At 57.2% G+C, this 13,372-nt stretch overlaps 1 protein-coding gene across 1 annotated transcript in view; it reads left to right on the top strand.

Moving 5' to 3' along the window:
• Nucleotides 1–33: 33 nt before the first annotated feature.
• Nucleotides 34–13,372, top strand: part of VOLCADRAFT_92129 (uncharacterized protein) — a gene marked incomplete at both ends in the record, with an annotated part of 27,115 nt that continues 13,776 nt past the window's right edge. Inside the window, 23 exons of the mRNA XM_002951569.1 lie at nt 34–153; nt 903–1,054; nt 1,567–1,638; nt 1,736–1,748; nt 2,144–2,277; nt 2,602–2,683; nt 2,755–2,918; nt 3,539–3,749; nt 4,063–4,170; nt 4,567–4,911; nt 5,175–5,460; nt 5,768–5,982; nt 6,367–6,457; nt 6,931–7,113; nt 7,488–7,793; nt 8,252–8,586; nt 9,105–9,221; nt 10,521–10,591; nt 11,036–11,144; nt 11,643–11,705; nt 12,024–12,091; nt 12,268–12,397; nt 12,927–13,321. Of these exons, the coding sequence (XP_002951615.1) occupies nt 34–153; nt 903–1,054; nt 1,567–1,638; nt 1,736–1,748; nt 2,144–2,277; nt 2,602–2,683; nt 2,755–2,918; nt 3,539–3,749; nt 4,063–4,170; nt 4,567–4,911; nt 5,175–5,460; nt 5,768–5,982; nt 6,367–6,457; nt 6,931–7,113; nt 7,488–7,793; nt 8,252–8,586; nt 9,105–9,221; nt 10,521–10,591; nt 11,036–11,144; nt 11,643–11,705; nt 12,024–12,091; nt 12,268–12,397; nt 12,927–13,321 (3,770 nt within the window). The remainder of the gene's footprint in view (nt 154–902; nt 1,055–1,566; nt 1,639–1,735; nt 1,749–2,143; nt 2,278–2,601; nt 2,684–2,754; nt 2,919–3,538; nt 3,750–4,062; nt 4,171–4,566; nt 4,912–5,174; nt 5,461–5,767; nt 5,983–6,366; nt 6,458–6,930; nt 7,114–7,487; nt 7,794–8,251; nt 8,587–9,104; nt 9,222–10,520; nt 10,592–11,035; nt 11,145–11,642; nt 11,706–12,023; nt 12,092–12,267; nt 12,398–12,926; nt 13,322–13,372) is intronic.

Raw genomic sequence — 13,372 nt, 5'->3', positions numbered from 1 at the left:
GGGCAACATCCGGACCGTGGGCCTTCAAACGATATGGCGGCTTGGCAGGAGCGTGGCAGTGGCTTATACGATATTTCTAACGTTGCCCCGCGGCACGCCAGCAGGCACGGCAAGATGCCTGTGGAGAGTCCCGTCCAGCTTTTCCTGGCGCTGGTGCGTGCGTGTCAGGTTTGCCTGGATCCCCCACTCCGACACCACCCTGGGAATCGACTAGCATATGGCTGTGATATCTCCCGACACAAACCCCAGCTCCAGCCCCAGCTCCAGCTCCAGCCAACGCAATCCACCAAGGGGCAACCTTCGGACGGTAACACAACTCAAGGTGTATCACATACACACTCTTTAATGGAGGGCTCGCTTCCTCCTTCTCACAATGGCTTGGAACTTTCCTCTCCATGAAAGCGTCTCCTTTGGCATGTAGGAAACAGGGGCGCGCGTTTTGGTTGGTTCTCCGTCATGTGAATTTCGCTTCTTCGCTACACATACGTACATGCAAGCATTGTTAAAATAAGGATTTTAACGGCCCCAGCTGCACATTCTGCACATTGAACGGCCCCAGCTGCAAACAAACAAACTAACGGGAAAATTGCGAAGCCGCACACTTTTCGTCAGAACTACTTGCGCTGCTTTTTTTTGGACATCATAAATGTCTTGTTTTCGCTGAAAAAAAACTTCAAATATTAAGCACAAGAACCAACAAAGAGGTGATGTCCATGACACGTGAAGAAGAACAAAAGTAGTAAATAGTCCTTAACACCTCTTATCCACCCATTGGGTCGTCATTCTAGCAAACCCTCCCAGTGTTACCGCACTTTCCTCCCCTTCTCTTCCCCGCGACACACATCACCCTAAGAAACCCTATTCTTTTTGCTCACGTACTGGCCTATTCTGCTGTGACCCAGATCGAGGCGGCCGGTGTCCGCGGCTGGGTGACCCCGGAGCGCGGAGGTGGGGCAGCAGCAATGTCGGCGGCCGCAGCGGCGGCTGTAGCCGGGCCTCTGGAGGTTGCGGATCCCAGGCGACTTCGACGGCACCTGGAGTCACGTCTGAAGCGGTGTGTGGGTGCACAGTTATGTGTGACTGCCAGCCGAAAAAAGAACGGCCTTGAGCGCAGAAGCGGTTTTTGTGCCTCTGCCGGCATCCATTCCTTGGGCAAGAGAGAGAGAGAGAGAGAGAGAGAGAGAGAGAGAGAAAGAGAAAGAGAAACATAACCCCCCTAAACTCCTTGAAGGCTCCCAAACAAACTAAAGATCAAGGAACACGGCAGCCGAGAAATGGTTTTTCCTGGGAGACATTACGTGTAGAAACGTTTTCCCCCGCCCTACCTGCTATGTCAGTTTATACATCTCTTTGGCACCTCGTCATTGGTTTGTCTTTTTTCCCCCCTTTTCCTAGCTGCCCTTGCCCTCGTCCTTCTGCACGCACGACACCTCCTTCACCCCACTCCCCTCGCCTCCCCTCTCCCCGTACTGACCCGCACTTACAACAGCAGCAAATCCCCTCCGCCTGACGCCCCCCGCCGCCTGACGCCCCCCTCCCGCGGGCTCGCCTCCCCACCTCCCGAAGGGATGAGGCTGTACGTCAGCGGTGGCTGCAGGGCCTGCAGGAAGCCTGTGAGGATGTGGAGGCCCTGCACAGGTGAGGTGGTGGTGGAGAGGGTGCAGGGCACACACCATGCCGCGCTGCCCTGCCCCGCTGCCCCGCTCTGCTCTGCCCTGCCCGACCAATACTACAGACTTCCTGGAGTGGTAAGGTCCCCCGGGGGGCCAAGATGTCCCCTCGTACCCCTCCGGTAGCCGCCAGCTGCCCCGCTCGCCTTCGTGGTGCCTCCTCCCCCAACACCACTTCCCCTTCCCCACACGCCCATAACCATCAATACAGCCGTCGTCATCGTCATCATCAGGCGCGGCCTCACCGGGTTGAGCCGCTTGCCCTCAAAAAGTGCCGGGAGTGCAGTACCCTCCTAACCTCCTTCTCTCCTTTACCCTGGAAACAAGTACCCCGGCTTAAGTACCCCCCTCAAGACGAAATCCCCCTCATCCTTACCCCCGCCCCTGGCAGCAGCTTCAATCGTGTGTGGTTCGTCTTTACCCCCGTCCCGGCCCCCCCCACCATAGGGCCCTCCTGCCTATGCTGCTGGCAGCGGCTCCCTCAGCGGGGCCTGGACCTGGTTCCGGAGCGGTTCACCTGTACGGCGGGTTCGGGGAGGGTGGTAATGCGGGCGGTAGCTGCGGGGATTCCTTCCTTCGGTGTGTCCTGGGGGTGGCGTGTCTGCAGGTAAGGTTATGTGTGTATGTAAATGTATGTACGACCATGTACGGCATGTAACTGGAATTTGGAGGTGTATGTTTCGGTTTGGGTAGAGTGGAGTAGTAGTAGTGGAGGGGATAGGACGTCTGGATTGGGAATGGCAGGCAGAAGGGGAGGGGTAAGGGGAAAGGCGGTTTCTCCTGGGCGGTGTGGGACAGTGTATGGGGTTTCATAACAAATGTAGACGTCGTACATGCCCCCTCCCTCTCCCTCCCTCGCCCTCGCCCTAGATCTCCCTCCACCTCCCTCCCTATCCCATCCTCCACGTATCGTGTCCTCCACTACTCCCAGCCATCCGAGTATACGACTTCGGATGCGTGTGTACGGCATGTATATCATTATGTTCCGTACAATCCCGTACGCGTTGACCAAGGTGCTTACCGCCCTCATCCCACTCTCCCTTCCGGGGGCTCGTACCCGTCCCTCGCCCTCCATTGTTTCCAGGTTCCCGTGGCAACGTGGCTCCTACAGAGGTTGCCTGTTTTGGCAATGGCGGAACCCCCCGACGGGGGGGGCCCCTCCGTGCCCAGCGGTCTTCGGGGAGTGGCAGCCGGCGGGCCCGAATGTACGGGCGGCGTGCCGGGCCTTATCCTCAGCCAGCTTCGATGGTACGGCGAACTGTCCGACTAACCTGACCTGTACTGTTCCGTACTGCTCCGTTCCGTCGTACATTTGTGTTGTTAAGTTGAAATGAACGACGGCGGGGGAGGCAGGGTGGAGGGTGCAGTGAAAAGGGGGGGAGGAAAAGAGAGAGAGAAACACCTTACAAGTTAAAAAAGGAAAGCTACTGGTGGATTTCCTCATGTTGGACCAAAAGAGGGGAGGGGGCCGCGGATGAGGGACTTCTAGATGTGGGTTTGGGGGGGGTTGGGGCTTGGAAATGACGGGCTCTTGGGGACTTAGGGTTTTAGGGGTTGTGCGGTTTTCCGGGGTTTTAGTTGGGCGCAGGTCTGGTCAGGTCGGGTTCCTGAGGGCACCGATGTGGCCCCTCAACGATGGGGATATCTCCAGTCGTAGGCAAGGTGTCGTACACTTTGCAGTACGAGTGATGGACGAGCAGGCCTACCTGAACCACCCTCTTCCTCCTCTTGTTCTCTTGTTCCGCCTCTTTTAGACTTTTTAGAATCCCCCTTCCCGTCTCCGTCTCCGTCTCCCTTGCGTTTTTTTCCTAATCATTTTCGTATGTACATACATACATACATACACACACGTGCGTACACGCCCGCAGGCTGGACGTCCTTCCGGACTGCGGCGGTTTCGGAGCCGGCGATGGTTCTACTGATGGCAATCGTAGTGGTGGCGGTGGTGGTGGTGGTGGCGATGGTGGTTCCTCTTCCCTTGTGGACGTGGTGTTGGAGGTTCTCCCTCTGACTCCCCCCGGACTGCAGCGGCAGCTCATTGAGTTGCTACCGGAGGTGGCGGCAGGGGATGACCACCCGGTAGGGTTGTCCTCCTCCTCCTCCTCCTCCTCCTCGTTCTGCAGGGGAGGGGTGTTTCTCGTCTTGCTTCGCCTCGTTGCCCCGGCTCTTATGCCAAGGTCATGTCCGTCGTGTACGGGATCGTGATCTTATACGTAACTGTGTACGGGATTATAACTGTACGGGATCGTGGTGTTATACGTAACTTTGTACGGGATTGTGACTGTACGGGATCGTGATTTGCACGCGTTTTTTTACGGGATCGTGTACGGATCGCGGTTGTGTTTCGGCCAGCCCGGACCCCGACCAGCCACTTCCTCCCCCCCTTTTACAGCGTATAGTTGAGAAGCTGGGCGAGCTGCTGGATTCGGAACTGGGTTTCGTGGCGCCCTCCTTGGAGGCTTTGCAGCAGCTGCAGCTGGGGCAGGAACTGCTTGACCAGGTGAGAGGAGTAGGGGTAGGGGTGTGAGGGGGGGGAGGGATGGGGCCAGGGAGTACGACAGGAGAAGGAGTTTAACGACAGTAGAACTGGAAGCGAAACGGTTGTTATGTTGGAATATCTTGGTATGAACATACATACATACCAACGAACGGACCGGGATGAGAGTGGCAGCAGGGTTTTTCTGTGTTGTGGTGGGGTGGGGGGAGGAGGGGAGGAGGGAGGAGGAAGAGCAGCGCAGCGCAAAACACAATCTTGCGTGCGCATGGCACTCCCGCATTGGGGTTTAGATCATTAAGACCGCAAGTTAAGTTATGGAATTGTTGGTCTGGTTCGAATTTTTGTGGGTGTTGCCAATCCCTGCCGTATACGTAACATAGTTGCCGTACATGCACGCAGGTCGTGCTTGACATGGTGCAACGCCTTCCTGGGGTAGACTCGGACGACTTGCCCGCACTTGTACGATTTGTCGTACAGTACAGCACAGGGCCGCCCTCGCCAGGCGCCTCCGCCAGCGCTGCCGCCGCCGCCACTGCCGCCGCTGCGACTGCGCCGCACGTCATCGCAGCGTTGCGAGGCGGGTTACCCATGGTGGACTTGAGTGACCCACGGGTCAGTGTGCCCGATCTGAAAGGAAAGCGTGGCGGCGGTGGCGGCGGGCGGGAGCCAGTGGAGGTTCGTGTGTTGCGAGAGTTGGCAGTGGCGCTGGCGGCGAACGACGCGGCGGCGGGTGCGGTCTTGCGGGTGCGTCGTGTGGGTGCCTAATCAGGCCCGTCTTATGTCTCAATTTCCGAAATTTGTAAAGACTTTCATGGTAATAGAATACACAATTTTAATAGATAAAAAATAGTGTCAAAATTGATATGGCGCTATGAAATAACTTAAGGTAAATAAATAGCATCAAAATTTTTGGAAAATCAAGTATTTCGATTATGCAAAAAGTTTATTGCATTTGAATTTAATTAATGCTGGATCCCATGCTGTATTTCTGCCCCTCGCCAAATTAGGCCATATCGGCCGCCGGGCGTCGCAGCGGGCGCGCCGGCTCCAGCGGATCATCTGCTCCGGATCTGGATCCTCATACAGGCGACGGTGAGGACCAGGCGAAGGAAGATCTGGATCTGGATCCAGGAGGCCGCGGCGGCGGTGCCGCAGGAGCCGCCGCCGCCACGGCTGCTTTAGCTGACGGGCCCGAAAAGCTCGTCCCACTGGACCTTTGGATCTTGATGACGCTGCTGGGAGGTCGCCGAGGGAAAGAAGCGGACAAGATTTTGCGCGCCAAAATTTGCGATGGTACGGCAATGCGAAAACGACTTGGGCTCTTGGGTACTGCCAGGCCGCCGGGTTTGATGTAATGGAGGACTTCAACAATCGGCACTTCCAGGTCTAAATCCATATTCGTACGTATGTACGACGGTTAAAAAACTGTGAAGCGACAAACTGCGGTTGTGAACTGTAACTTTTGTAACTTTGCAATAAAACTCTAACGCTCACCCCGGTTAGGTTATGTACGGCAATTTGGACTTTTATTCGCCAGAACCCAACTCCCCGCCTCCCCTCCCCCCCCACTTCCCCCTCCCGCCCCCGAATCTCTCAACAGGCACTGCCAGCCCTGCATGGTTATCCTCCGTGTTGCTCGGCCACTCCGCAGCTGTACGGGAGGTGTGGTCCGCCTCCCTGGCCTTGGCGGCCTCCCTGGCGCCAAGCCGGACGAGCACCCCCGGGGGCCCAGCGCTGGCAGCTGCGGCCGCCCGGCTGTATGCGGTCCTGTTCACGGCTGTGGGAGGAGGGCCGGACGGGTCGCTGCAGAGAATTGTAGGTGGCGGTGGTGGTGGTGATGGGCTGTTGAACACAAGCTTTATCGTGGATGGCTCGCATGCGCTGTTGCTGTAACGGCTCCGCCTTTAGCTTTGTTCGCTGGTTTTTTTTAGAGTAGTAGATGTTGTAGAGAGTGTGTGTGTGTAAGTTTGTGAGTTAGCTCTGGCGCCATTGGCCCCACGTGTCGCTCCACGTATTTCACATACATACATACATACATACATACATACATACATACATACATACATACATACATACATACATACATACATACATACATACATACATACATACATACATACATACATACATACATACATACATACATACATACATACATACATACATACATACATACATACATACATACATGCGCCGCAGGAGGTTCTTCACGCTCTCCACTCGCATTTGGGTTCCGGGGTGTCCGAGGAGGTGGACACAGCCCTCGGGGCCTTATGGCAGCTGGCGGAGGGTGAGGAAGAAAGGGAGGGGGTTGGGGAGTGAGGGAGTACGGGGGAGTACGGGGGAAAAACACACCCAGATCTGAAAAAGGGAAGAGGAGGGGGATGGAATGTGAGGAGGGGGGTTAATCGCGTGTGTGTGTGTGTGTTTTCCTGCTCTCGTCAATTCAGAGCTTGCCAATAAACCGTTGTTTGACGTATTTCTCTACGACCATGTGTCGTGTTACACGCCACGTGTCTCTCCTCCCAGTAGTAGTATTCGTACTCCTTCCACCTGTCGTACATCTAGTAAATATTTGAAGATGCGAATCCCACAAATGTATGGAAGCCCCAAATCGTGTTATTATCACTGCTACTGCTACTGCTACTGCTACTGCTACTGCTACAGCTGCTGTTCACTTCCAGCTATTTCCCGCTTGCTTGTTACTATACTTACAAGCTATCTATCAGAACTATCGCTATGCACCTGCCATCCCCCGAGCAGGCCCGCTCTCAAGGCCGCCCAAGGCCTTTGCAGCCGGCGGCGGCGGCGACGGCCCTCCTGCTCCGGTGTTGTCCCAGTACGGCAGTGCCCTGAGCAACTGCCTCGATCACCTGGAGTCCTTCACGGACTCCCAGTTGAGTCGGTTGTTCGACGTGCTGGCGGCTGTGACGGGGGGCTCGGAAGGTGAGGGGGGGAGGGGGAGGGAGGGGGGAAGGGGAGAGGGGAAGGAAGAGGGGAGGGAGTGCGGCTACGAAGGGTGGTACGAGGCTTGGCGGCGGGTGGTTGAGCCGGGGGCGGGTGGTGCCGCACCGTGTACCGCTCCGTACAGCTACACCGACAAAAATGCTGGTAACGTAATGGGCATTACTTTCGGACTTAATCATCGTCCCTAGGACTCCCTAGGACTAACTCACTCACTGGGGCCAGTTTCGGACTCTTTGGACGCCTTCCGGTAGCCAGGCAGGCGGTTCATTTCTTTGGCGGGTTTCTTTGCAGGGACGCATTTATGAGTCCCCCCTTTCCCCCCTTCCTGTCCGCCCCACGGGTGGGTTCCGCAGGTGTGGCGTGGAGGGCCGCCGCGGAGGCGCGTTCCGCTGGTAGCGGACGCGGCGACGGCGGGGGGGGCCCCGGCCGTCGAGCTGCCGTACGCGTCGCCGGCGGCGCTGGTGGCCGCCTGGAGAGCGAGGTCCAGATCGTGGTGGATAAGGCTCTGAAGGGTACGGCGTCGTACAAGCGGATCGGCATTGCCGGTGCCCTGGCGTTTCTGCGCCGCGTCGGCGGCGCGCTTGTACTTCTTGAGGGCGGCGGCGGCGGCGGCGGCGGCGGTCGCGAGGACGGTGATGGCGGCGGCGTTGACGGCTTTGGTGCGAAGCTATTTCGCTTCCGTGCTTACCTGTACGACTCAAACCTGTCCCTGTCCTCGTACCTCCCCTCCCCCCTCCCCCCTCCCCCCGCCCTCTTCCACACCCCTTCTCCCTCCCCCCATCCATGGACAGTTGGTAGTTTTGTTTGTTGCACGTAATCCCCCCCTGCTCCCCTCCCTTTCCGGTAAACCATCTCCCCTATCGTCCAGATCTCCTTCCCGCCTCGGCCACCTCCCTCACCTCTCCTTACACACATACGCACACACACCTCTTCCCACCAGCAATCGTCCCTTTCTTGACTTCTGTTACGCCTTCTTAACAGAAGGAGTCCTCCTCCCCCCTACCCCCCCGACTGGTCAGTTATGCCTTCTTTACTTCTGCAGCATCAGTCTTCCTTGGCAATACCTTCACTCGCTCGTGGTTTGTCTCCCCCCCTTTCCCTCCTTCACCTCGTGCAGGTCTTCTCCTCACGGAGTGGCGCAGCCGTCTGGATGACCTCGTAACGGCTACAGAGGGGCACGGGGCAGCCAGAGCACTAGCTCTGGGCCTTATCAACGACATGATCAGGGCGCCAGTGGCAGCAGGAGGTGGCGGCGGCAGCGCTGCCGGAGATGGTGGTGGAGCTGGTGCTGGTGGTGCTGGTGGTGCTGGTGGTGCTGGTGGTGCTGGTGGTGCTGGTGGTGCTGGTGGTGCTGGTGGTGCTGGTGGTGGTGATGCTTCGGAGGTATCCCGGTTTTGGGGATCGACGTTGCCCCGCGCAGCCCTGGAAGAGTTGTCGGCGGTGGTGCAAGCGGTGAGGGGAGGGTTGGGGTGAGGGGATGGTGGGGAGGAGGGTGGGGAGGGGGGAGTTGTGTATGCGGAAGGAATGTAATGCCGCCAAGCAGGCACTCCCACCCCTCATGGTGGGCAGGTGGGGCGGGTTGAAGACGGGGTGGGAATGGGGGAGAGGAGCGAGGGGTTGAGTTGGTGTGGTATGGCAGCGGCGATGTACGGCAGCAGGGTGCCTACGAAGCGAGGGGGCGGGGCGGGAGGAAAGAAGGCGAATAGGGTAGAGGGTGCCGTGTGCGTGTGTGTATGTGTATGTGTGCGTGCATATCGACAAACAGACAGAGGGACACAGAGGGACAGACGGAAATAGACTTGTAGCCGTTACGGGATTTCTTTTCTCTTTTCTCTTTTTTCGTAGGTAGCGCGGGAAATTTCTTCACTCGAGAGATCTCTCATGGGACACGAAACGCACACGAAACGCACACGTTCCCCGCTATTTGCGCCTTCGTGCCGCACCCTGTCGTACCCACCCTTCCTTCGTAGGGATTGTTGGAGCCAGCACTGGTGGTGGACTTGCCGCTGCAGGGGGAGGGGTCGGCGGCGGCGGCGGCTGGGGACTCGGCGGGTTTGGTTCCGGAGGTCGGAGGGCCGCCGTCGGAGGTTCGGGTTGCGGGTTGCAGCCGGCCTTTCGGGTATGTGTGTCTGTGTGTGGGGAGGGAGGGGGAGGGAGGGGGATTGGGGGAAATACCCAACGGGGGGACACACGCGCCAGGGAGGGTGGGAGGGAGTGGGGCGGGGGGAGGGGAAAGCAAAAGTCAAGCCTGGGTGGTGGCTTGTGAGTGGGTGGGGGAAAGACAGAATTTCCCGCCAGGGCGGCTTGGGTGGCGGGGGACTGGAGAGGTGAGTAAGTTAAGGATTGGGGAAAGGGGTTGCGGGTTGGGGGAATAATTGTATTGTTATGTTACGTAATTTAAGAGAAATTCCCACCAAATGCCAGCGGCTCCAAAGCTGGCAAAGTGAGCTGCTTCCGGAGTCCGCTGCCGTGATGCAGCTGCGGCCAAAATTTACCGACGTTTTTTGGGGGTTCGTCGTGTGCTCGTACACACCCGTACATGCCCTTACATGCCCGTACATACTCGTACAGTCGTCCTCAGCGCAGTAATGTTCCGCGGTGGTGTTGCTGGGCCGGAGAGACGTAGAGACGTCGTCGAAGGAATTCCGAGTGCAAACCGATTGTTGGATGGGAAGGGGGGAAAGGGGGGAAGGAAGGGGGAGAGCCACTCCCTCCAGAAACTCATGTCCTGCATTTGGCCAGTACTACACACCTGCACCCGCACCAGCACTTTTAGCCCCTCATTCGCACATTGCCTAGGCCGCCCTTTCTAACTGACCTTGCTGTACGGTGATGTTTCACCGCACCTCGATGTCTATATGGGTGTGGTAAAACAGCATCATGTATATATTATATATTTATACATGTATATAAGTACATATACATACATACATATGTACTTGTACGTGTTTGTATCTAACCCAACAGCCGTACTGATCTTACCCAACCCTCAAGCCTGTGTTTTCCTTCCCGCTGGGGTCCCACAAATCCCCTCACTGCCGTACTGCTCTGTGATGACAATTGCCGTACAGATGCTCCTTTTGGCTCAACGTTGACGAGCAAGAGACAACAGTAGCCATTAATGTACGACAGTACGGCAGCACAGCATGGGGAGGGAGATGTGTTATTCCTGGTGTAAAAGAAGTATCTTTTCGAGAAATTTAAATTTGGATGTATCTGTTGCACGTTGCTCTGCTTTCCTCGTCCCTGCCGTGCTGTGCTGTTTTTCCCCCAGATTCCCTTCCCTCCACAACCCTTACCAGCGATCCGAGGTTCCATCCAATTGTCCCAACTGTTTCAACTGTACCGTACCAACTGCCAAACCTACATAACTATCATACATGCAGTTGTGGCCGCTTGCTGCCAGTTCGGCTGTTAGGGAGCGGGACGTGCTGATGTGGATGGGACCCTGCCTCAGGTAAGGTTGGTGGTTGGTAAGTGGTAGTTGACTGTTGGTGGGTATGAAATTCTGCTTGGATTCTTGGTATATGGTGGTTAGGGGGGGTATGTGATGGTGTCGACTAGGACGAGCAGTTAATTGCGGGGGTAGCGGACCAAGGTCACTGTACGACGATGGAAACAACACGGGCAAGGCTCTGTCATCATCCCCCTACACACCACACACACACACACGTACACGCATGCACACTCGTACACGTGTCCTTCCCCTCACCTCAAATCCGTCTCTTCCCCACCCCTCGGTTCATGGTACGTCTTTCCCCGCACCTCGGTTCCCCCAACCCCTCCGTTACCCCCTAACCACTCCAATCCTTGCTTGCACCTGATTTCCCCCCCTTCACTCCCCCCTTTCACGTTCCCCCCCATCACTCCCCCCTTTCACTCCCCCCCCTTCACCCCGTAGCCTGGTGTGTTTGGTCAGTCGGTTGCTGTTCGGAGACCTGCAGGACGTGGACGGGTTGTTGGGATGTCCGTTGGTGATGTTTCCCGTGGAGCTGATCCAGGATGATGAGGTGGTTGGGTTGGTTGGGTTGGTTGGGGTACTTGAAGGATGTGGGGGAGGGGCCGAGGCTAGGAGTGGTGAGGACGGGGGTGGTCGGGGGGTTGGGGTGTGTAGAGGTGGGGGGTTAGTGCGGGAGGGATGGGGAGATGGGACGAAGGGGGTTGGGTTGTTAGAGGGGTGGTCAGGTTGGATTGGGGCCTATCTCACTTAGACATATATATACACACACACAGACACACACGCCAGCATCGCCATTTCCCTCATTGCGGCTTAGATGATTTACACACACGCACACACACACACACACACCACTGCTATGGCACTGTCTGACCATGTACATGGGAATATGTATCTCATGTCTGCCTCCCTGAGCCCGAGCTAAATCCCCCCAGCACCCGGAGCCTGCCGAAAAACCCACAGCTCATGACCCCTCGGTGAAATCCTCCGTCACGCCACGCCCTTCATGCCACCATCCCCGACCCGACCCGACCCCCCCCCAATCTGGCAGGGTGTCAACCACCTCCATGAGCTGCCTGTCGCAGTGTCCGGTGCGGTGCTGACATGTCTGCAGGTGTGCGGGGGGGAGGTAGGCAAGTAACGCAGGAGGTGTATGTTTGTGCGTATGTATGTGTATTACGTGCACATGTACGTTGTGAGACACTGGCCAAGGGAGCTGCCTGCCGTACAGGAAAAGCCGCCGAAACACATGCGTGCCTTTGTGTGCCTTTGCATGCAGACGTACGTAAATGTGTATGAGCACGTGCGGTTACGGATTGTGTTTTCTCTTCCCCCCCCCCGCGATCCCCAACCCAAGCCCCTCCCATTCCTCCTCCTTTCTCTTTAACAAACCCTAAACTTCCAACCCCTAACCGTCAACCATCCTACCCAGGCCGCCAGCACCTGGCTTAGAGAGGTGATCAACTGCTTCAGCCCCACCGTACCGACTGCGCTCCAGGGGTGGGTACATGCCTGTCTGTCTGTCTATCTGTCTGTCTGTATATATGTAAGTACACGTGTCTCTCTCTATAGATGCATGTGTATGTGTGCATGTGTATGTCTTCCCAACACCTGCTGTGCTGTTCCCTACCCCTTCCCCGCCTTTCCCCTCTCCCCCCTTTCCCGCCAACCCCCAGCCACCCCTGGAGTCAGGTCAGCACCGCCAAGCTGGCCAAGAGAGTATCCCACTGCGCGGCTCTGGAGGCGCTGGCGGCGGCGCTCATTGACAACCTCGCGGCCCCGAGGGGGGGTCTGGCGGCGATACAGGTGATGCGGAAAGGAGGGGGGGAAATGGACGGAGGGAGAGCGGGCGACTGGAGGGAACCCCCGATTCCCTAAACCACCCCTACAGCCTCCAAAGACCTCCATTACCGAATTCGAAAGCAAGTCATACGTAATATTGTTCGTTCCTTGTTTCTTTATTTCTTTACATTCCTGGCAGTAGCGCTACCCATATCACTTGTTGGGGTGTTCAAGACTCTTTGGTCTGCTGCTGGCCATTCCGTCGTTCAGCCGCATTTTGGTTGCGCGTCTAATTGTGTATATATATGTTTATGTCCTTTAGCCTTCATGGCTTGCTGTACGGTTGCGTTCGGGGTGCCGGATAGGACAGGGCGAGGCGAAACCGGGGCTGCCAAGGGCCTTACACTACTGCAGAATATATATATATGCATTTGTAGCGGGTGGGAGAGTTCCTTCTTGCCTCTGAACTTACTTCCTACCTGCCCATTTTGGGCTCTTGACTGGACGTCCTCTCCTTTTGGGCTCATGGTTTTTCCCGTCCCATATCCCCAAGGCGCTCCGAAACCACGCGGATCCCATGGGTCGCATGCAGCAGAAGCGTGGAGGATCTGGTGCGAGCGTTGGCGCTGCTGTGGCCGCAACAAGCAGCGGTGCTGGTGCCGTGAAGCGCGTCGGCGGTGCTGCAGCAACGGCCGCCGCCGGCGGCGGCACCGCCGCTACCCGCGCGGCGGCTGTACTAGGCTTCCGCCGCTGTCTTCGGCCGCTGACGCTCGTCGGCGCCGCTGAGACGCTACGGCAATTGCTGACGTCACGGCCGCCGGGGACGTACGGTAGTCATGCGACGGTGGCGGCGGAACCTGGTGAGCGACAGCAAGCAGGCGATGATGGCGACGGCGGTGAGGAAGATGTCAGTGGCAACTGGTCAGCTTGGACTGTGCTTCCTGTGAGGTGGGTCGTGAAGATAATATCTTCCGGTGTGTCTCTGGTATATCTCTGGTT

This window comes from Volvox carteri (genome assembly GCF_000143455.1).
Source record: "Volvox carteri f. nagariensis unplaced genomic scaffold VOLCAscaffold_24, whole genome shotgun sequence".
NCBI classification, from domain to species: domain Eukaryota; kingdom Viridiplantae; phylum Chlorophyta; class Chlorophyceae; order Chlamydomonadales; family Volvocaceae; genus Volvox; species Volvox carteri.
The sequence above is the reverse complement of the archived record's forward strand: the minus strand, read 5'-3'. Positions and strand labels throughout refer to the sequence as shown.